This window comes from Lepidothrix coronata, unplaced genomic scaffold (genome assembly GCF_001604755.1).
Source record: "Lepidothrix coronata isolate B3197 unplaced genomic scaffold, Lepidothrix_coronata-1.0 Scaffold94, whole genome shotgun sequence".
Lineage (NCBI taxonomy): Eukaryota > Metazoa > Chordata > Aves > Passeriformes > Pipridae > Lepidothrix > Lepidothrix coronata.
In genome coordinates, this window is record NW_016690274.1 from 3,455,971 (window position 1) to 3,478,026 (window position 22,056).

A 22,056-nucleotide genomic window follows, 5' to 3' on the forward strand; every position below is an offset into this window, starting at 1 on the left:
AGTTTGGACACTGATGATTCACATCATATCATATTTGGATGACTGCTTCTAGTCCTGGGCTTTCAATATTTTGTTTTTAAAACCTTTTTCTCCTGCTGTAGATACGTGTCGAGAGTGCTAACAAGGAGAAGAACTAGAAGCTTGATAAGCTAGAGGGAGAGGGACGAAGGTATAAACAAAAAAATTAAATCAGTGGGCACTGCTATCAGAGCAATAAATAGAAGATCTGTTAGCAAAATCAAAAACAACCAAAAAAAGAGAGAGATCAAGGAAATTTATTTACTTTTGATCTATGAACAGTATGACATATAATTATAGACAAGTTTTGATACACAGGAAAACCCTTTTGTCAACCATTTTTTTTGCTAAATGAAACAGCACAATAATCTTTACACATTCATAATTTGTTTTTTCTTTTTTTTTCCTTTACAATACACAGCTTTCTTGGATTGAAGCAAACTGCAGGACATATTGAGTACTGGTATATTACAGCTACTTACATCATTTAAGAACAGCAAATGGAGAAAAATAAGTTATTTAAATATTGATTTCATATACAGAAAGTGCAACTTTGTTAGTTGTTACATAACTTGCTCGACAGTTTTGATTCCCCACAGGGTGTCAATTAATGATAAAAGTATCTTGGACTGAAAGTATTATTTATTCTAAAAATAATACAGTACAACTGCACAGCTGTGACTTGGTGAATCGACCACTATTGCTCTCTTAGAGATGATGACCTGTTTTCAGGTTTGCAATGTTTAAGGCTTCTAATCATGCTCCCAGTTGGCATCCAAAGCCAGGCTCATATGGGAGCATTGCCACCTGGGTAGCAACAGTGGGTTATTGATCAAAGCTTATGGTTATGGTGACATTTAGTAATATTTTGGGTTTGCTGCTTCTATTCTTAAATAGCTGTTTGAGTTACTAAGATACAATGGATAGATATTAAACATCATTAGCCTGAGCAGAGCAGAGAAGATTCCAGCAGCAGGTTTCTTCTGTGCTTCCCAACAGTTCATGAGTGAACTTTTGCTTAGAGCACTGAATGGCTGCAAGAAGATGCAAGTGGTTATGGCTCTCATACCACACCACCTCATCTGCTTGGGGAATGCCACAGGTGAGTGAAACCACAGCAGGGAAGCTCAAACACTGAGAAGCTTAAGGTTTTTTTTAGATTAAAACATAAACTAAAATTTTAATTCAAATTAGACTACAAAGCACAGCCTTTAAAAGAAAACAAAATAATAACTAGAACTCAAAAATCTCAAACTGCTCACTCTAGTCCTGATGGGTGTGATTTGGTTTCCCTGGGTCACATAATCATTTAAAAAGTATGGATTTACCAAGAGTGTTTGGCACACAGCGTCAGGTTATTCCCATAATTCTCCTTCTGTTAATAAGAGTGGGGAAAGTAATTAATACGGGAGAGCTTTACTGTATGACTTGCCTTCCCTGCAACACGAGGAAATTTATTTTATTTCCTTTTTTTTTTGTTGCCTATAGCCAGCTTGGACTTTTCCCTTGCTCCAATATAGCTGCTGTCTACTTAATTCTACTCTGTTCTCGTCCCTGCCAACAATCCCAGGAAGTCTCAATACTCTTTCCATCTCCTCTTGCTGATAGTTGCCATGTAAGCCTCAGAGACCAACAACAGAAAAATCATCATTATTTAAAAAACAATTTCTTTTTTTTTTTTCTTTAGAATCATAGAATATTGTGAGTTGGAAGGGACCCATCAGGACTCCAACTCCTGGCCCTGTGCTGGACACCACAAGAATCACACCATGTTCCTGTGATCGTTGTCCAAACACTTGAACTCTGTCAGGCTCGGTGCTGTGACCACTTCCTGGGGAGCCTGTTCAGTGCTCAATCACCCTCTGGGTGAAAAATCTTTTCCTGATATCCAGTATAAACTTCCCCTGACTGAGCTTTACGTTGTTTTCTCGAGTCCTGTCACTGGTCATGAGAGTGAAGAGATTGGTAGCTGTCCCTTCACTTCCTCTTGTGAGGATACTGAAGACCACCAATGAGGTCTCCCCTCAGTCTCCTCCAGGCTGAACAGACCAAGTGAACTCAGTTGCTCCTCATAAGGCTTCCCCACCAGACCCTTCACCATCCTCGTGGCCCTCCTTTGGATGCTCTCTAATAGCTTAATGTCTTTTTTGTACTGTGGCGCCCATAATTTCACACAGTACTCAAGGTGAGGCCACACCACATTTTCATCAGCTGTACAAAACACCTCTGCTGTATGTTCCCTGATGCTGTTATATTAGAACATGCTGATTATCCACACAACAAGGAGATCATTACAGAGATTAACTTGAGAGTAATTTCAAGTTACAACAGTGAATTAGTTGCCTTCATATGATGGTGTGCAGTAGACAGGGGTGAAATTCAAAATGAGGAAAGTAAACCTAACACCTATCAATTCTACCAGGAGCCAAATCAGTTATCATCTGTAGTCAAATGCATATTCATGTGACTTAAAACATGACCATGAAAGGATCAGATATAGTAAAGAATCCTGGAATAAACATAATTTTTCGTGCATCAATCTGGGAGCATTTTATGAGGAGGACTCATTAGCTCAATATGAAGCTGGGATAACTGAGGCACCAAATAGCAAAGTGCCTTGTCTGATTTTATACAGTAAATTGACATCAGAACCGATATTGGAAATAGTCACACATGCTGTCCTGTGCCCAGGTTTCTACACTATCTCCCTTTACCTGCCAGAGTAAGCTTGCTCTGCCTTCCATGGAGTATTTGTACTACAAGAAGCTGAAGGATACCCTAAATATAGACCCCAAAGAATAAGCTGGCTATGTGCTATTCATGATAATCTGTATTTGGTATATAAAATGTATACCCAATATAGAAAAATAAAATTTGTCATTAGCCACATAGGCAACTGGAAAGTTTCACATAGATTTAGGCAGAAAAATATCATTACATCATGGAAAAATGGTGCACCACATTTCCCAGAACAACGCTCTCTTTTAGTGAGAAGTAACATTAATGCAGTCAGGATGGATTTCAACTGTTCTAAAAATCACAGTGTTATTCATGAGACTATAGTAGAATTTTTTTTGTCCATGCAATGGCATTACTGAATTTGATGATTTCTGTGGGATATAATTTGCTTTTTCGATGAAACTGATTTTTCATTTGCAGAAACCCACTGTTTGGAATCAATATGGTCAGGATACCAAGTCAAAGCTGCAGCATAATGATTGACAATAAAACACAGTACACAGAATATGATTAAAATGAAAAGCAGTTACATATATACAAGGCAGTATATCTTGGAACAGTTTAGTAACAACAGTAAATGCAGACGGTAGTGAACAAGAAGTTAACCTGACAATCAAAACCTAGCATAACCCTGCATTTGTAAAAGCATCTCTACAACACAGAAAGTGTTATGATGAGGCATTTTATAGAAGCTACTTCAGCTGGAAATCACCCTAAGAGCAACTTAAGGGTGACGGGTTGAAACAAGGCTTGGGAAATGTGAATATGGGTAAGTGAACACTAGGTAACTGCTTAAAAGCTTATTTTAAGGCAAATAAAAAGCAGATTGCTAGAAAGCAGTTTTAAAAATGACCTCAGCTCTGTACAAATAAAAAGAAGCTTTCTGACTCTCCATGGGTTAGTTGCACTGGGGTGACAGAGATGGACTGCACTGAAAACTAATTCCAGTCCATTAACTTTGGCCTAGCTAAAGGCTGTGTGGTGTATTGGGACCTCTACCAAGCAACAGAAAGGATGACCGGGGAGGGCTTTGTGTTTAGTTCTAGACTAAAATAAACAGAAGGCATTTGTCAAACAGCCTCTAACGGAATTTGTGCCTTGGCTTGTACCTGGTCTTTAGGACTGATTTCAGGTACCTGGAACCTAGAGGTACAGAAGACCTCTTACTAGTATCACTATCACAAACGTGAGGAAAATGTGCAAGGGTCCCTTAATTCTGCGAAGCTGTCTGGTTCTCAGGCCAACCCTGTACATTTTATGAAATAAGAATACTTTAGATGGGAGTGAGGGGGGAGCAAAGTACCACATCTATGTTACCTGGTGGTTGCTTCTCTTCTCCTTCAGTTGCCAAAGACTTTCATATCCTCTGAAGAAGATATCTGCCTGTCCTTGGGAGCCACTTCCTTGATCCCTTTAGCTATGTGAAGTAATTAGAGCAATACTGGTGCAAGAAGAAGCAGTGAATTCTCAACCAGGCAATGTCACACTACAGAGCATGTTAAATTGCTTCTGGATCAAGAGGTTTGAAGAGTCTTGCCGCTGCCAGGAGCTTGCTTATGTGCCTTTCCTCTGTGATGCCAGCTTTTTGAAGGCAAGTTTGTGACAGAGAAGGCACTTTGCTCAGTGTGTTGAACCCTGCTTCTGTAAGCAGGCTGGAATACATAGGCAGACCAATGGAAATCAGCCAGTCAGATACAGAGGTGATGAGTCCTGGAGATACAGGTTTACGGCAAATTTCAGTGAGTCCTCCACTTGGAATCTGGGGAGTGAAAAAACCAGAAAGAAAACAGAACCCTTAATGTCAAACATATCTGCCTTTACAGCAAGTCTTTTTTTTTTTTTCCTCTCTTCCAAACTGGTATAGTTTCATAGCAGATGTTTCAACTTCTCTCATGTCAGATTTGTCAGTATGAGAGCAGTGTGGACTAAAAGGCTAAGATTACTTGGCACAGAAGCAATAATTTTGGCAATACAGACACAGTGGGCAGTATCCAGCTGCTTGGGTAACTGTCATGTGCCACTCTGAATTAGTTTGAGAGACCTAAAAAATATCCAGTAAAAAGACTTTTCAGAGTGATACGTTTAATTTCTCAGTAAGGCAAGAGAATACCAATTTTGTCTATTACCTCCTCAAACAGACCAAGTTTTCCTAGAAAAAGCCATGTTTTTGACTGTTTTCTCCTCCTGCTTTTGCTAAGGAGGAGTGGACACTAGTATAGTTTAAGAAATAAAAAAGGAGTATAAACCCTTTCAGATTTCAATACAGAAGCATTTAATATGTGTCACTCTTAGTGAGCAAGTATCTGTTACCACTGCTTGCAGTCTGCTTAGACTTCTAAGACTATTATTCAGTCAAGAGAGGGATATCCACTCTCCTTTCAACTACTAACTGTCCTCCTTTCGGACAGGAGGAGGTATATCCTGCCCCTACAGTACCTCTACCTATGTTGCACCTGCTGGGTGAATATAGGGAGCACATTTGTACTAGGACTTCACAAGAATCTCCCTTTACTACTAGTCAGTCCTTTTAAAAGTCTGCTCATAAACAAGAAGATTTGGTTTATGGAAATACTCACTGCCATGCGATGCTGTTTCCTCAGCTGCTTTACCCGGATTTGGTCCAGGTTTGTGGCAACATCCTTTTCAGGCTGCTCTAAGTCTTCAGAGTACCTCTGTACCAAAGCCTCGGGAATGCCACAGCGACCGTGCTGAATGTTCCCAGCCAGACACAAAGGAGAGCAGACAAATTAAAGAAGTGTATTAATACAGACCAAAAAAGAAGTGTAGGATGGGAGCAAGAAGGAGCTTTCCTCGAGGTTACATGAAAACTGAAAAAAGCAATCCCTTAGGGAGGGACTGGACCTTAAGACTCATTCCCTCCCCTCAAAAAAAAGATGTCTAATTGATGCTATCAATTTAGAGTTCCTTGGAAGCATAAAATTTAATCATTACTTTCTTTTTCAGCTCTACTTCCCCACATCAGCAGAGAAAGATACATTTCCATGCCTGGTCCACCAAGGCACCAGTGGCCTGAAAAGATGAAGGTTCAGAATAGGTCTGGGATTTCTCAGTCCCCCACAACACAAGAGTTCCTTTAGGCATAAAGTCTGATAGTAAAGACAAACAGAGTTATAGAATGTCTAATGTCTCATTGATTTTTGATTTATCTAGGCTGGTTACTCACAGAAAAAAATTACACACAATAAATGAAAGGCTATCCCTTGGAATGCTAGCATTGAAATGGTTACCACTTACCTTGTCTGAGTACGGTTCTTCAGTAAGATCAATGTCTTCAGACTGCAACTTGTTTTCTATCACCATTTCCAGATCCATTCCCCTGCTACAAGACACTTTCCTTGCTGAAGCAGGACCTAGCTTTACCACGTGCTGCTGAACACTAGCAGTCTCTGGGAGCTCTGACAGCCAGGGTGGGAGTGGGCTAGGAGGGGTATTGGGCTCATGTTCAGAGGACGTCCTATGGACAGGTACTCCATGACAATCAATGGGACCGGATGAGCTGGTCTTTTTTACTGGCAAACATGGTGCTTCTAGACTTGAGTGGTTCCCACTTGTGGTCATGGGAGGATGGTATACTCCATTAGAAAGGCGTTCTCGGCATTTTTTGGCAGGGACAGGTGGCGGTTGAGAAGGATTTTTTGGTTGCATTCTTGCCTCATTTGTGCCTTTTTGCTCAGCTTCTAGACCTCCCTTGAGGACTGGAGCATAATCAGCCCGCGCAAGGTCATGAAAGCCTTTACTTTGTATTTCCAGAGGCATCCTTGTATTTTCAGAGGCATGATGCATCACTAAGGCAGGCTGAGCTTCATAGTTTTTCAGGGGGAACGGAGCAGGCTTTTCACCTGCAGTTTCCATTACAGAGCAGTTCAATTCCTTAGCTCTTCCCTTCTGAGAACTAGCAGCTCCCTTACTCTGCTTAGCCATGAAGTCATCTACCATACAGCTGCCTCCATGAGTGTGAGGCGGCAGGGCAGAGCCAGTTGCCTTTTTTGCTACATCCAGTGAATCCTGAGGAAAAGAACCTACTTGCTTGCTAGTGTCCTGTAGGTTAGCACTGGATTCTCCCTGGAGATCATCCAGCGAGTGAGATCTTGGCCATGTATCTACATCCTGAGGTCCATCCAGAGTTTCATAACTCCGACAGACGGCAACCGGTAAACTTCTGCGGTTCTTCTTCAGACCTGTGATGGCTGGAGGTTGGACAGAGCTCTTCAGAGCATGATGTGCACAACCCAACCCTTTTTCCCCATGCTGTAGAGTTTCTATTGACTTGGTCAATGGAAGCGTGGGATAATTTGATAGCTGGTTTCTGCTGAAATCCTTAAAGCTACGGTCACTTGCTGATTTTGAGGGCAGAAGACAGGTTCTTCGAGTTTTACCTAGAAACAAGTAAATTCACAATTAAAAAAAAAAAACACCCTGCAGCATAAATTAGAGATCACTTATAAATGGTTTTGAAAAAAAAACAAAAAAAAAGATTTATTCTCTCTTTGTTAACTCTAAATGTACAAGAACTCAGTGCCATTTTAAGCATATGTATTTGTGAACTTCAGCTTTATTCGCGAAGAACTAGTAAATGTGACCACATAAGTAAAATATATTCATAATACTTAATATCCTTCCTATTCTCCAATTTGCAGAGATTTGAGGTTTAGCTCATATAAACCTTTTTCATGTAGAAATATCCTATAGTTAGAACTGATACCCTATATCACTCCTCCTGCACAAGAAAGTACAGGAAGACTGGTTTAGCACCAGCCCCTTTGTTAAACTACTTTTAGAAACAGCAGAGTTTTATAGAAAAAGATCTTATGAGATGGAGAAATGTTTCAGAAGGGAGTTTCAAGTGTGACTAATATCAGCGTTAGTCTCATGTCACATGTCTCATGTCTGGGGGGTTATCAAAGTGGAAGGTCTTAGAGATTTGGTGTTTTATTATAAACACTTAAGATGTCAATATGAACCACACGTTCTTTGTAAGCTTTATTTTATATTTTTATAAACACCACTGATTTTAAACAGTGAAGTCCACCAACTCTGCTTGACAGAAAAATCCCAATCAAAGGGACTGCGTCTACTAGAGTATTCATTACTTGAAATACAAGGTCTTTTATCAAATACTATATAGATGTTTTTTCTTTTTAACAAGACAGAAGTAAATTTGTCTCAAAGCCAATGACCTCTGAGAATAACAGCACATCCTGAACAGTTATTGTTTTCAGGGTGACAGGGATACTTTCCCCCATGTACAGTAAGCCTTCTAAAATCAGGCTGGATAGATAGATAGATAGATAGATAGATAGATAGATAGATAGATAGATAGATAGATAGATAGATAGACAAAGAAATAGAGAGAGAGAGAGAGATAAAGCTCAAAATTTCTTTTTCCAATGGAAAGGAAAAAATCCAAACAGCCAAAACCTCAAACCAAAAGATTTGGCTAAATGCTATCAAAAGTCTGTAATAAAAGGTAATCAATAGCTGCCAATTAAAAGACCTGATCATTTTAGAAATCTGAGAGGTTTTGCTTACTACATCAGAACTAAAGTAATCTGGTGTACTTTTAAGCAATAGATGTTTTCTTCTCATGCAGCTTGCCTTCAAAGCATTATCCTGAAAGAAGTTCAGTGCTTGGGTTTTGAATAATATACACTGCTTGCTTTGCATATGAATGAAAGAACCAGTTTAACCTAAAAAAGAAATAGCTCGCATTCCCTTGCATCTTACTCTGCTCAAAGAGTTTAAAAAACAAAGTATCCAGAAAAACAGAAAAGAAAATGGAGGTTACATTTAGGAAGAGATAAGGAAAACTCTCCCATCAAAAAAAGTTACTGTATCTAAAATCAAGGTGTGCCTACAAGGATGAATGCGAGCACACAGGAACTGCTTTCTCAGAAGCTGTATGGTTCGCAGTTCAACTCAAACTAAATATTACCATTTCCACAAAGTGCTAAAAGAGACACATCCCACATTGAAGTTGGCCCCCTTGCTACTACCTTGAGTTCAGGTAGCTCAGAAAACTAGCAGGGAGACCTGTCTGTCTGCATCTTTTCAAGGAGCTTGGCCACTGCCTTCTGAAAATAACTTGAAATCACATTAAAAAGACATGTGTAAGAAATGTTATGTTCATTTTTTAGTGCCTTCAGGCACTAATGTCAGTATGTAATGAGCATGGAAAGAAGTGTTCTCTTTCCATTATTCATATTTGCCAGCACATGTCTGACTTGTGCAGTAATTCACCCTATTGTCTGGGGCTTGCTGTCAATGCTCACATAACAAAATCCATATACCCTCTTTTCAATCTGAAATACTAACCAGGGGTTACACCAGTTTAAGGAAAACCCACTCAGGAACCTCGACATTGAAATAAAAATTGTGAGAAATGCTACTCCTGTGCAATATAAGCTCTTACTGAAGCCATAAGGCTATCTAGTAAGCAGCATTGCATTTCATTAAAAATGGGGTATGTCTGTGTAAAGGCAGTAGCCTTTACAGAAGAAAAAATCAAGAAAAATGAGAAAAGCAAAATTTTCTGAAAGTAAAATCGAATCTTCAGTTCATTCTACCCCTGTTATGCACAAAAATACAAATGAGGTTAGAATTGAAGTTCAAAACATTTTGTCCATAACATATATAATCAAACACGCCATCTTTAAGCTCTCTGCTTCAGAATGGTTCAAAAGATACTGCTGGGTTCAATGCTACTGCTTTGTACAGAGGCTGCTGGTTGAGAATGTAATTTCTTTTATGTAGACTTAAGTCAAGAGCAGTATCAGGAAGGCAGCTGTGATTTCTCTTTTTCCATCTGTTCCTTCTCCCCTCCTGACTGCCAGGTATAACTTCATTATGCTTCTGTGAAACTAAGAAAGGAAGGCAGTATTTCCTGAAAACAGACTTTAAAACATATTTTTAAGTTGTTTTCATAAAGTGGAGAGTTATATAAATAATGTCCACAAATGTAACATTCCCTACCTTGGGAACAAAAGAAGAAAACAAACTACAGGAGTTAAAGTGTATAGCTAGTAAGGTTTAAAACACATTTTTAATGTTAGGATTTTTGATAATAACTCAGTCTTATGAACCCCCAGTACAGTTAAGCAGTCTAATGCCTTTCATAGTGCTGTTAACCACGGTGGCATCTCTGATTTAAATGTGCACAGAAGGACACAGGTGATTGGGTAAAAACTAAGATTACAAAGGTGGAACTTGCATAAAATGAATGAAAAGTTTATATTATTTCCAGATTCAGTTCAAGCTATGGTGAATACTTTAACTCTTCTATTTAATGTTATGGTGCATTTTTCGCTAGACAAAGCACTGTCCACCTCTCATGATACTTATTATTAGATTACAGACATGGAACTTTTAAATTTCGTTGTCATCACCTGCCTCAGAAGAAAAGAGACTATCTTGGGGAATATTCTAGAGCCCTCAATTTCTAGAGGTAGCACAGCTATAGCAAAAAATTTTCAGTGTTTCCCTTAGTACATCTTTTTCCATATGGAAGACAGTCCTCAGAAATTTAAGTATGCAAAACCAGACACAGAATGCATTCAGTGGTTTGCCCAAATCCAGATTTTATTAAATTCATTTTGACATTACTTTCTGTGGCTGTATTTTGGGTGCATTTCAAACAGGTCTGTTGACACAACAAAGATGATGGCACATTAGACAACAGTCTAATTGCTTTTTCTATTGATTACAATCTAGTAGAAATGCACATTACATTAGGCAATGTGGCCACCTGTTTTGTTGCTTCCTTTTCTGACTAATTAGGACTGAATATTTAAGTGCTTAGGATGCCTGCCTGGCACTGTGGAAATCTGGGCCTCAGTTTCTGAACAAGTCAGAGAATGCCCTTATCCCACCTGATAAAGCTGTGGTTTGTCTGCTCATTCAGCTCTGCGCATTGCATGTGCAATTCTCATCTCTTCATGTCCCTTAAAAAAGTTATACAGTACAAGTAAAGCTTCAAAGAAGCCAGGCATGACCAGGGACATGAATGACCTATAGGGAATAATTAGTAGGCCTTCCCAGACCAGAAAAGAGATGACTTGGGAAGGAGTATGACAGAAGTCATACACAGACACTGTTAGGTATGGAGGTTCTATGGAAGACAAGGGATGTTCATAAAAAGTTTCAGAAAAATGGGTGAATGCCAGGAAAGAGTACTCAAATTTTGAAGTTCTTAAATGATGAATTCCCCAAGAATGTCCTGGGAAGCATCAAATATGCTTGCTCTGTTCCTATTCTGTTCTGTAGCTATCTGCTTTTGTCTGGTCCTGTGAAAACCAGTTTTCCAATGTGGTTTCCAAATGAATCTGAGACTGTTGATGCCTGCATGCAAAACAAGCCCAATAACTGCACCACTGTCAGATGTTTAAAGGACAGCTTGCTCTCTCTGCCTTATTTCTATATGGACTAATTGTCCATAGATGGTTGCTTTCTGCTCTGAGGTTTTTCTTGTCTAAGACGGGATAGGTCACAAACTGTATGTTCCTTGCTCTCTGTGAACTGAAATAAAACCACAATGCTGCTGTAAGTACACTGTGGATACCTAAGAGTATACCCAAATTTTTCTGCAGTGGGACCCAGAGAAGTACTTACAAAACATACATGTGGACCACTGCTATAGTACATAGCAAACAATTTTCTAGCCAAAATATTAGAGTAGCTCTGAAATCTTGAATTGATACCAAAAGATCCAGTATCAGCCCCAAACCAGACACTACAGGAGTCATCAAAATATTATGTATAAAAATTCCTCAGAAAATCTGAAGATCGGTTCCTTCTCAGAATGCATTTGCCCTTTATGAAGTGCTGATCTGCACAATATGATGTTTATACCAGACAAATGACTACCCTTATTTTAAAAGATGAGAACACAATGTATTTTGAAAACAACATGCATATGAACAACTGTGGTCCATGAACCTTGCAAACAAGGTGGAGCAGATTTCAGATTAACTAGCCTTGACAAAATCTCTGAATGAATCCAATATCAAATGTTCTTTTCATAATGGTTTTCAAAACAAACACTAAATGCATTTGTGAGCAAAAATGATGCAGAAATGCAGCAAGCCATTCATAAAAAGCAATATAAAAATCATCAGCATTTCACGTTCTAGAAAACTCAGACAGGAATATTAGTTTAAATGTAAGTATCTAAGCAGACAGGCAATGCCAATTGCTTTCTAAAGGTTTTATTATATCGTTAAAATAAGGAAAATGTACAGGCAGCACTTTAACTTCAGTGTTACAGCTATCATTATGATGGCACTTAGAGACAAAAATGAAAGGAAATTGTCACATATGCCATATATTTAGCTATGATTCTATTCCAGCGTGCCTACTGGATGTGGATTCGTATTCAAGAAAAAGAACTCCCTGCTTTCAGGAATTTAGTATATTGTTGATTTCAGGCATTCAGCTTCAAAGCAAATTCTGATTTTCTTCAATAAATTGTTATTTTTGAGTGGCAGACTGACAGAAAATGCACATACTAAGAGAAAGATCTTTAGCTCATATTTTAAATTGGAAAAATAGTCACATACAGTATCTATTTATTCTGTTCTTGGTTTCCTATTTATGCTGGATGTCAGTGATGAAACCAGGCAGTCTGAGGCCAAACCATGGCTCAAATGCTTGGAGCGATAATGCCAAACTCAAACCAGTATTTTCTCTTTTAATATTTCATCCCTAATGACAAATTTAGACCATCTCTCAAGTAAAGCATGTTCTGTTTTTTTAGAACAGAGACAAAAAATCTCTATTATCACCTGCCTTAGTAATTTTTCAATGCATCACCTTTTACTGATGCAGGATAAGGCAAAGGGAACTGATATTATTAGCAATTTGTTCTTTATTTTATTTCCCTGCCAACTTCTCAACTAATTAACTTTCTAGTATTCATATACTAAGAAGTCCTAAGTCTCTGCAGTTGGGTTCTGATCAGAGGAGAATGCAATATGCAACCTAAGCAAACACAAAAATATGGCCTAAAATAGAGAACATTTTTTCTTAACAGAAAAAATCCTCCTAATCTCTGCAGAGTTCAGAGATTTCTCCATCGGTGATCCCTTAGACAAGGGCTATTGGTGTGCAAGTAGTGCAAGTCTCAAGAAGCACAGTGGCATGAGAATATGACTGGGAGTGGAGAAGGCAGGGAATGGTAGTTGAGAGTGCCTGTTGCCCTAAGATCATAAAAGAAAGACTATTTGTGAAATGTGATCTGTTTCCTTTATTTATGCAAATAAATAAATTAGAAACAGTAGCAATGAAAACCAATGGCTCAAGCCAAGAGGGAAAGAGGTAATCAGAGCAAAGGAGAAAGTCAAGTGTGAAGTAGCTTTTGTTAGCTAAGAACAGGAGGAGAAGTATATGAAGTTATCTACTGAAAAAAAAGACTGAAGGAATTTTAAGGCTCACTGCTGTCACCATTACCATTCTCCAGGTTTTCACTGCTTTCGTAGCAGCCAGAATCCCGAGGAGAGCATCCGGTTAGGCCTTGGCCTTCAATGAGAAGTTTCTCCTGAGATCCTGACTGGTCGCTGTTACCTAGAGGATGTGAGAATACAGTGAAAAACAGGCAAACAGGAAATGTGACTGAACTTCTCAACCTTCCATTTCAAACACCACTGTTTTGTGTGTCCGGAGAAGGGCAATGGAGCTGGTGAAGGGTCTGGAGCACAAGTCTTATGAGGAGTGGTTGAGGGGGCTAAGGTTGTTTAGCCTGGAGAAAAGGAGGCTCAAGTGTGACCTTAATGCCCTTTATGACTACCTGAAAGAAGCCTGTAGCCAGGTGGAGGTTGGTCTCTTCTCCCAAGTAACAAGTGATAGGACAAGAGGAAACAGCTTCAAGTTGTATCAGGGGAAGTTTAGTTTGTGAACTAAGAAAAATTTCTTCACTGAAAAGGTGGTCAGGCACTAGAAAAGGTTGCCTAGGGCAGTGGTTGAGTCATCATCATTGGAGGTATTTAAACGGTGTGTAGATGTGGCACTTAGGGACATGGTTTAGCAGTGGACTAGGTTGGACTTGATGATCCTAAAGGTCTTTATCAACCTAAGTAATTCTATGATCTTTCCTGTTGTATTAATTGTATCAGACCACTGTTTTATAAAAGAGTGAGCATTAGGAAAAGCCATCACAAATGTTGGAAACATTCATCCTGTTTGGTAAATAAGCAACAGCTTCAGCAAGAGTGTGAGGGAGCAGCATGGTACATAATAAAGCAGAATGGAACTCACGTGCACAACTTAAAACCATGGAAATTTACTTAAAATGATGCTGTAAAAGTTCTTTCTAAGACTTAAAAAAAACCCCAACACTGAAAAAAAGAAGAAAAAAACACTGAAAAGAACCAACTCAAGTAAAAAAGAATAAAATTTGAATTCTGAATTACCTTTGAGAAGACCCAGAGGAAGGATCAGGAGTGGGTCTGGTACATTAGATACTGTCCCCTAACAAAGGACGATGGGACATGGAAGAGACTAGTGGTACCAATTCCTTCCTTCCTTGGTCTATGCAAAAAGACAACACTCAAGTGTGGTCCACTCAGGCTGCATAGACTGGATTCCAGGAATTTACTCAGAATGTGTTGTCAGAAATCATATTTTGTAAAGAAGCTAAATCTAGAGCTAAAGATAAAGAAAACCAACCTCATGATGCAAGGATACAGTTTATGCTGTGGGTTTCTATACCAGCAATGAAATGTCAGAAATGATTATTCCAATTCCTACTCTCAGCACATGACAGGTAATTATGCAGTTGAACTATGTACTGTTGTCTCTCCCAGGTTAGAGCTGTCTGGTTCCCACTTCTCTTTCTCCTCATCACCCTGACTTGGAGCTGGAATTTGTACTTTCCAACCACCACATCTTCAAGTTTTCAAACCAAAATTGAAGGGCCTTGAAAAAATTATTTCTTCAGGGAAGTAAGCATTCTAAATAGGTCTGCAAATAATGATGAGAAGCTCATGTTGGGTGACAAAAACCTACTCTGATATTTGTGAAAAGAACCTAGTTTTGCAACTGTGGCTTAATTGTGGGGGTAGAGAAGGGCAAAGAAAGAGCAGATGACTCTCTGGGAAGTGAACAAGAAAGCTACATGTCACTGGGAACTTGGGCCACACAGCACTGTCTAAAGATACTAATTACACATATCACTATAATTGAATTAAGCATTGCCCACTTAACAAGCAGCTGTTTAAATTGCTGCTATGGCAGTTTAAGATAAAACACAGAAATTTGCACAGAAGCAGCTGAGAAAGCCCTCACACAATCCATTCCGCTGATTCTGCTCAGTGGATACTAATATCCTGCTGACACTTGGGGATGAAGGGGAAATTCAGCACTGTCTTAGGTTGCTGTAACTAGGTCCCGCTTATTGCTATGCAGCAAAGACACCCTTGAATTCGACTGCTATGGCTTACTCCACTCCTTCTTATCTTTGCAACCACTTGCCTGAGATCACATGTACAGTGGGCAAAATTGCACTGCTGCACATTAGATATGTGGGTCACTGTCTTTCACTCTTTGCACTTGACTGATATATTTGCTTCCTTTGAAAATCACTGTTTTGTCATATATACAACCTGAAGCTACCTATACAATCCTGCAATTAACAGTCCCAAGAACCATATGTATGTGCAGGTAAAATTAATTCACGTTACACTTCTCCACAACTCTCTGGGCTTTGAATTTTTTCCTATCCTTGATAATCTTAATCTTGTCCCTCTAGTCTGAAGATTTCTTCTTTCCTATTCTCTATGTGTCAGACTCTTCTTTTGAGTAGGTTATCTCATGATTTGTTCTTGAACATCAGTATTCTAAAGCATTATGTATTGTACACTTGATATGAATTAAGTTGGGTGGCAGGGCTTACATGAACAGAAGAATTTTGGAAGAACTAAAGCAAATCTTAAGTCACTCCTCAAAAATCTAACATGTTACATGGGGTTACCGTGGAAGTAACTACATTAGATAAAAAAAAAGGGATCAAAATCCTGGAACCAGTTTTCTGTTTTAAGGGGTTCACAAGGTTCTTGGTAGAGCTCTAGTAAAACAGAAAACCTCAAACATTCCACGTACTATCGTATTCCTGTAGAAGTTCCACTGCTGTGAGAAGAACAGCTCTGTGCTCAGGATCTCGGATGTTCAGTTCATCCAAATCTTCTTCTTCTAAAAGCTTAAAGGTATCCAGATCTTCATAACCATTGAATAGAAAAGTGGGCATGTGCTCCTGCACAAATGGAAAATAAAGAGGGGAAAAAAAGAGATAAGAGAGATAACAAATTTATTCAATTTATTTTGTCAATAAAGATACTAGATGAGATTTTTGCACCCAGCAAAAAGGCAGTAGTTAAGCAAATGCAAACCAGTGCACAGCACCAAAATTATAGTATTACAGCTTGTATAAACAGTGCTCAGAGTTCAGAAAAGTAGATGGGGCAGAACTAGAATGCCGCACATATTTTTGTATTTGAAATGCACTATATTAGATGGTCTGGGTATCGATGCTACCTGAACACACAGTATGGCATGGCTCTGCAAGAGGGGAGAAGTACGAAGGGTGAATGACAGCCACATCAATCTATCCCTAGCACTTCTGAAACATAGAAACATAGAAAAAACCTGTCCTCTTTAAAGACGGGATAACCATTGTTATTTTACACATTTTGCTTGCCTCTGGAGTGTTAGCTAGCGGCCATACTGTGCAACGATTTACAGTCTCTGAGTACATGACTTGCAGCCTGAGGCACTTCATCAAGCCTGACAGGCAGTTCTGCCTGGCCTCAGCTATTTTCACTCTGCAGCTAAGATCTGATTCTGCTAAGTGGTGTCACAAGCCTTAGGATTATGAGTCTGGTGTGCAACTTTCTAAACTAACAACTCAAAAGGTGTGGCCCCCCTCCCCTAAGCAAAACTGAAGGGTAAATAGAGAGAGAGAGAATTTGGACCTTTAAGTTGATGCGATCCAAGAGATCCTCAACTGACTTGGGCTGGGGTGGTCTGCTTTTTCGACGTCTCCTGGTGGGTCGCTTTGGCTTCTCTTCCTCTTCATTTAACACATCCACATAGATAAATTTGAAAGTGCCAACTTTGTTGTTCAACAGGCCCATCCAAGTGCCCATGGGGGGTTTGCTGATTATATCAATGATGTCACCCTTCTACAGACCAAAGAAGCAAGAAAGCCTTTTAAGCATGCTTTCTGATAGGTATTTAAGCAAACACACCCACCTGGATTTCTATGTACATGGAACGGACAACACTCTTTAGTTTTCAAAGCTCTTGCAAAAATGTCTGCTTATACTTGTTTTACAAGTGGAAGAAAAGGGAATTAAGTGACATGACTTCAACCACAGAACAAGTCAACAAAAGAACCCGGAATGGATCCCTACTGTCCACATTCTCCAACCTGCTGACGCTTCTGTAGAGCACCACTTCTGTTTTGTACAAATGTCTCTAAGCTATGCAACTATCTGAAATTGGTGCAAATAAGAACATGCTCAGTGTATATGGGCATAACTTCACCTCAGATCTCCTGAGCAAAGGAGGCTTATGCAGAATGAACTGTGCAACAATGTTGCTTTTCCTAATGTGCCCCAGACCATAACAAAGAAATGGACACAAAATCATTTTTGTATGCCTAAAGAGATTACCTTGGATACATCTGCTTTAATAGGAATTAGCTGCCATTGGAATTTTAAGTAATGAATGCAAGGAGTAAGATAGTTTGAACTGAATACAGCACCACTGAAAATAATCAAAGCTGATATCAAGAAAAAATTAAAGATAGATAACCACTCAGTTGGCAAAGTATTTCAAAATTAACTCAAAACAAGTTACATAAACTCAAATGCCTTTAAGAGACACTATGTGCAGGTGCATGGACATTTCTTCCAAGGGTTTTAAAATTTTTCCATTGAGGATTATTTCACTGTGACAAAGTATTTTTCCAGGCTTTCAAGCAAAATCCTTGCAAAGGGGAAATGAATTCATGGCACATTTTTATTTTTCCCAAAACTAAAGACACAAGTGTCTTTCCCTAGACGTGGAAAAACACCAGTACTTATGTTCTATAACATTTTGCTATAATTCTGTAATTGCTATATAAGCAAGTCTTAAACATGTAAGACATGTTAAAGGGCTTCAAAAAACACATATAAACTTGTAACAAGATTAAGAATTCTATAGTACTTGCAAAGAGCTTTTAATTTAGAATTTTAGCAAAATAAATGTTTGACCCCTTAAAAACAGACATAGCTAGTACCTTGAGCTTCAGAGAATCTGTATCATAAGGACTTGGAGTAAAATCAGTGTGAACCCTGGCTCTTCCACAAAAAGGACCTCTGTAAGGAGGCTCTTCATCATCACCATCTTCTGATTTCACACTCTCCCTGTTGCTGGTTGAGGAATCTGTTGTGCTCACTGTCTGACCGCCTGTGTGAGACACATAGTATCAGTTCACAAAAAAGCTTCTGAAAAAGCTTCAGAAACAGAAGTAAGATAGAAAACAGGTCTTCTTTCCAGAAAACATGATAATCAAAGGTAAAAGTCCTTAAATACTGCTATTTTTTATACACACATGTGATGGGAGAGTTAGTTAATCTACTCTGCACTCCTGTTTTCCTGAATTCAGCTCCTCGATATTTAACTGAGAAGTTGTTTAACTAGTGTCTCATCTACGGTATGTCACAGGAATGTCATCTTTCTGGGAAGTTTTGCTTACAAAAAAAACATAGTGGTGTGAGGAAAACAAGCTCCTGCATGAGGGTTACAGAATCCCTCTCACATCCTGAAATTCGGTGAATACTGTAGCAAGTTTTCATCATCTGTGTTCCATTTAAGCTCTGTTTCATGTAGAGATAATCTTAACCCGAGAGGTTTTAAATACTATTTACTCTTTCTTTAACTATTTAATGAGAGAACCTCAAGGTTTCTCTAGAGGGAGGGTGGGAAGACCGCCAGGAGTGCCCAGGAAATTTCTCACTTGAAGTGAGAATTATGATTCTTGGCCAGCAGTAAACAGGTACATTATTATATTACATTTATATTATAATATTTATATTATAACAGCAGGACACAACAAACCCAGACAGAAAGTTGGATTTCACTTTTTCAGGGCTCTGCATAAACACAAAGCAAAAAAAATAGTCTCTGCACCAAAGAGGTTACAGTTCTTTGTAAACCCTTAATGACTAACCATCAGCCTTTCTACTTTTTAACCAGTTTCTGCTTTGACTTCCTGTGATTCTGCTTACTGTGGAGATCTCTGCTCCCTGAAGCCACAGATATGGAGCAATACAATTACAACTGAACTTACTCATTGAGCTCTGACCACTTAAGGAACTCCTCAGGCTTTCTACTGAGCCACCGGCTTTCAGCTTGGGTTTGTCCAGGGAGTCACTGTCTGGCGGTGGCGACTGCGGAGAACCTGGCATGACCCCAGGGCTGGACTCCTGAAAGGGATTGAACCATTTCAGTTTGGTAAATGAACATAGGCACTGATGGGAGCTTCTTGTTCATCTCCAAGGAAAAAGATTCTGTTTTCCTGCTCTTTACCAGACAGGTTGAAACCCTCCATCTACTTATTTAGCAGTACTCAACTGTGGTAAAAACCCCACTTTATTAGGCAGAGCAGTGGTGATGGGAGCAAACAATTCAGTCTGGAAAAGCTAGCACTGTAAGAAGAAAGAAACATTACATAAAACTCCCAATTCAAAGATTTTCATGACACATGATATTTTTTTGCCAGCAGTAGTTGCAAAACAGCTAGTGCCAAATTCAGCTTTAAGAAACAGGATTTTGTACAAAGATGAACACAAACAAATCAGACAAGCAAGTGAGATGTGCAGAAATATTTCTTTTTGAAGTGAATTGTTGATAACACTGCTCATTTACCTACAAAAAAAAAAATAGCCAGAAAATGCAGCCTGTGCACGGTACAAATATTCATAAACATAAATGCATAAATATAAAATGATTTTGCTACATGTGCAATAGGTGAGGCAATTTCTGTTTTCATTCAGTCAAGCACTACAAAAAACCAAAAAGGGTATTTCCTAATTGAAATTCTGTCAACCTCAATGAAGCACAGTTAAAACAAAGCAGTGGATATTTGGGGCCAGCATAATTTTGCTTGGTTCTTTTGAATGCAGAAAGAGATACCGGCACACAGTTTGAGTCATGATGCCTGAAAGTTACAAATATTCTAAAATGACTGTGCCATAAATTTTGAAAACAAAAGAACTGTAGCTTGCATACAAGAATTTTTGTGGAGACACGTGGTCATAAAACTTTTAGATGAACGCTATTATTTGCATGCTGCAGAATCATTAGGAAAAAACTCACCCCAGCATATGACTTCAGAGGTCAAGTCAATCTTAGAGAGAGAGATAGAGCAGAAGTATTGCTAAATCACTGTAAACCAATTTTTCAAAGGATCCCTTCTTTTTTGGCAGACTTTGCAGAGGGGCACCGTAAGTTCAGTCAGACACCAAGCACCTTCTTATCAATATCAAATCCCGTTAGACCTTAAAGTATTTTAATTGTAAGTTTAAATTAAATAACCACAACTGTAGCAGTGCCCCTGGTTATGAATAAGAATGGCTAACAGTTCTGCAGGAAAGGGATTTTAATATTGCAAAACATGGCACAAAACTGGCCATGTTTCTGCCTCTCTACACTGTCTTCAGATTCTTCAGTTTGGGATTGTTACTCTGAATGTTACAAACTTTTCTTTTTACAGGTGCTAAGGCTTTGTATTAAATACCAAAAGGTAGATCTGGCAGGGCTTGACTCCGACCTCCTTACAATTCCAAATTCTCTATGACTGCAAGCACCCCCCGCGACCCAGCCGGCAGGAGCCCGCTTGAGGGCGATGTTAACCAGGAAGAGCTCTGCTTTCCCTGAGGCTTTCGAACCTATTCCTTACACATTCCAAGAGGCAAGACTAGTTTTAAACAAATGCTGAAGATATCTGACACTCCAGTAAAGCAGGGAACCCAAAGTATACCAAAAGGCAATTGTTTCTAGGCCAGTGAAATTCAAAGCCTAATTTAAAACTAATGTACTTCAGGTTTGCCTCTAAGAATTAGCTATAAAAATCTGTAATGAAAGAATAATAGGAAAATCTTCTGTGGGATGCCCCTTTCTGACTAGATTGTGTCTCTGTTTTAATGGGCTGCTGCAGAGGGCAAGCAATGATGGAGGAAAGATCTGTAATAGCAGAGAGGAGCTGCATATGTGAAGTTATGCTGGGAATTTAAACTGAAGTATAAATTGCAGATTAAATGTATTACTGTGACCCTGTGTCACAGATGGGTTCCCTTAACAAAACACAATAGAAAAGAAATGGAAATAGTGAGATGTGCGATGTCATCAATGACAGACTTCTGCTGATGAGCTACTTAAATGAAAATCTGAAAATGCATTTTCCATGGTATTGGCATCTATAGGAAGACATTTCACAGTGAGGGATTTTATAAGAACACAGGAATAAGCCACACCATATAGTCTTGTTAGAAATTTCTTCAGAGATGCCTTGATGCATGGAAATCAATACTGATTATCACACATCCATTACTAAATGGATTCTACTACAGACTCCACATACCTGCCCAGACAGAGACCGGAAGCAGAGGGTGATTTGATCACTTCTTTATAAACAAAGTCTCCTTCTTTGCCCTGCAAAATAAAACATGGCTTAAACCTATAAAATAGAAGAGCCCCTTTTTTCCTCAGTCACAGTTATTGCAGAGGTATCCCGGCAGACACAGGACGGCAGCATGGTGTCCTGTCAACTGTTGAGACCTTGTGCAAACCACTGTAGCAGTCCACTGTAACTTACTCTTAAGGCCTGATTTGTAACCTTTTCGTGAAAGTACTGTGTGTAGATGTGTCAGGGTCTGTTAGGATGCCTTTATCCCTGAGTTTCAGGTAACTATTTGACCTGATAGAAAGCCACACTGTCTCAGGCTAAGCCTGTCCTGACAGGACACACAACAGTAGTTGTGGCTCACGTTGATCAATACTTCAAAGGGCTTAACAAGACTAAAGGTACCTCTGAGATCCTAGCCAAATATATATCTGTATGTGTATATATATATATGGATACTTATATTTGGCTCCCCAAATTTACTTTTTATTTTCAGACAGGCATTCCATTAACCTATGTGGTTTTACTGCAGGCTGTTTATAAAAAAACTAAACCAAAATACCACCACAAAAAAGCTACTAAATCCATCAACCATGGTAGGTTATACTTGCACAGCTATTCTT

General features: G+C 39.0%; 1 protein-coding gene across 1 annotated transcript in view; it reads right to left on the reverse strand.

The window, feature by feature from the left end:
- Window positions 1-258: 258 nt before the first annotated feature.
- The window catches only part of SASH1 (SAM and SH3 domain containing 1), a 124,319-nt gene continuing 102,521 nt past the window's right edge, over window positions 259-22,056 (reverse strand). The window contains 10 exon segments of the mRNA XM_017822052.1: window positions 259-4,516; window positions 5,334-5,465; window positions 6,013-7,154; window positions 13,219-13,332; window positions 15,865-16,015; window positions 16,734-16,943; window positions 18,047-18,216; window positions 19,100-19,235; window positions 21,169-21,184; window positions 21,341-21,462. Coding sequence (XP_017677541.1) covers window positions 4,256-4,516; window positions 5,334-5,465; window positions 6,013-7,154; window positions 13,219-13,332; window positions 15,865-16,015; window positions 16,734-16,943; window positions 18,047-18,216; window positions 19,100-19,235; window positions 21,169-21,184; window positions 21,341-21,462 — 2,454 coding nt within the window. The 3' untranslated portion in view covers window positions 259-4,255.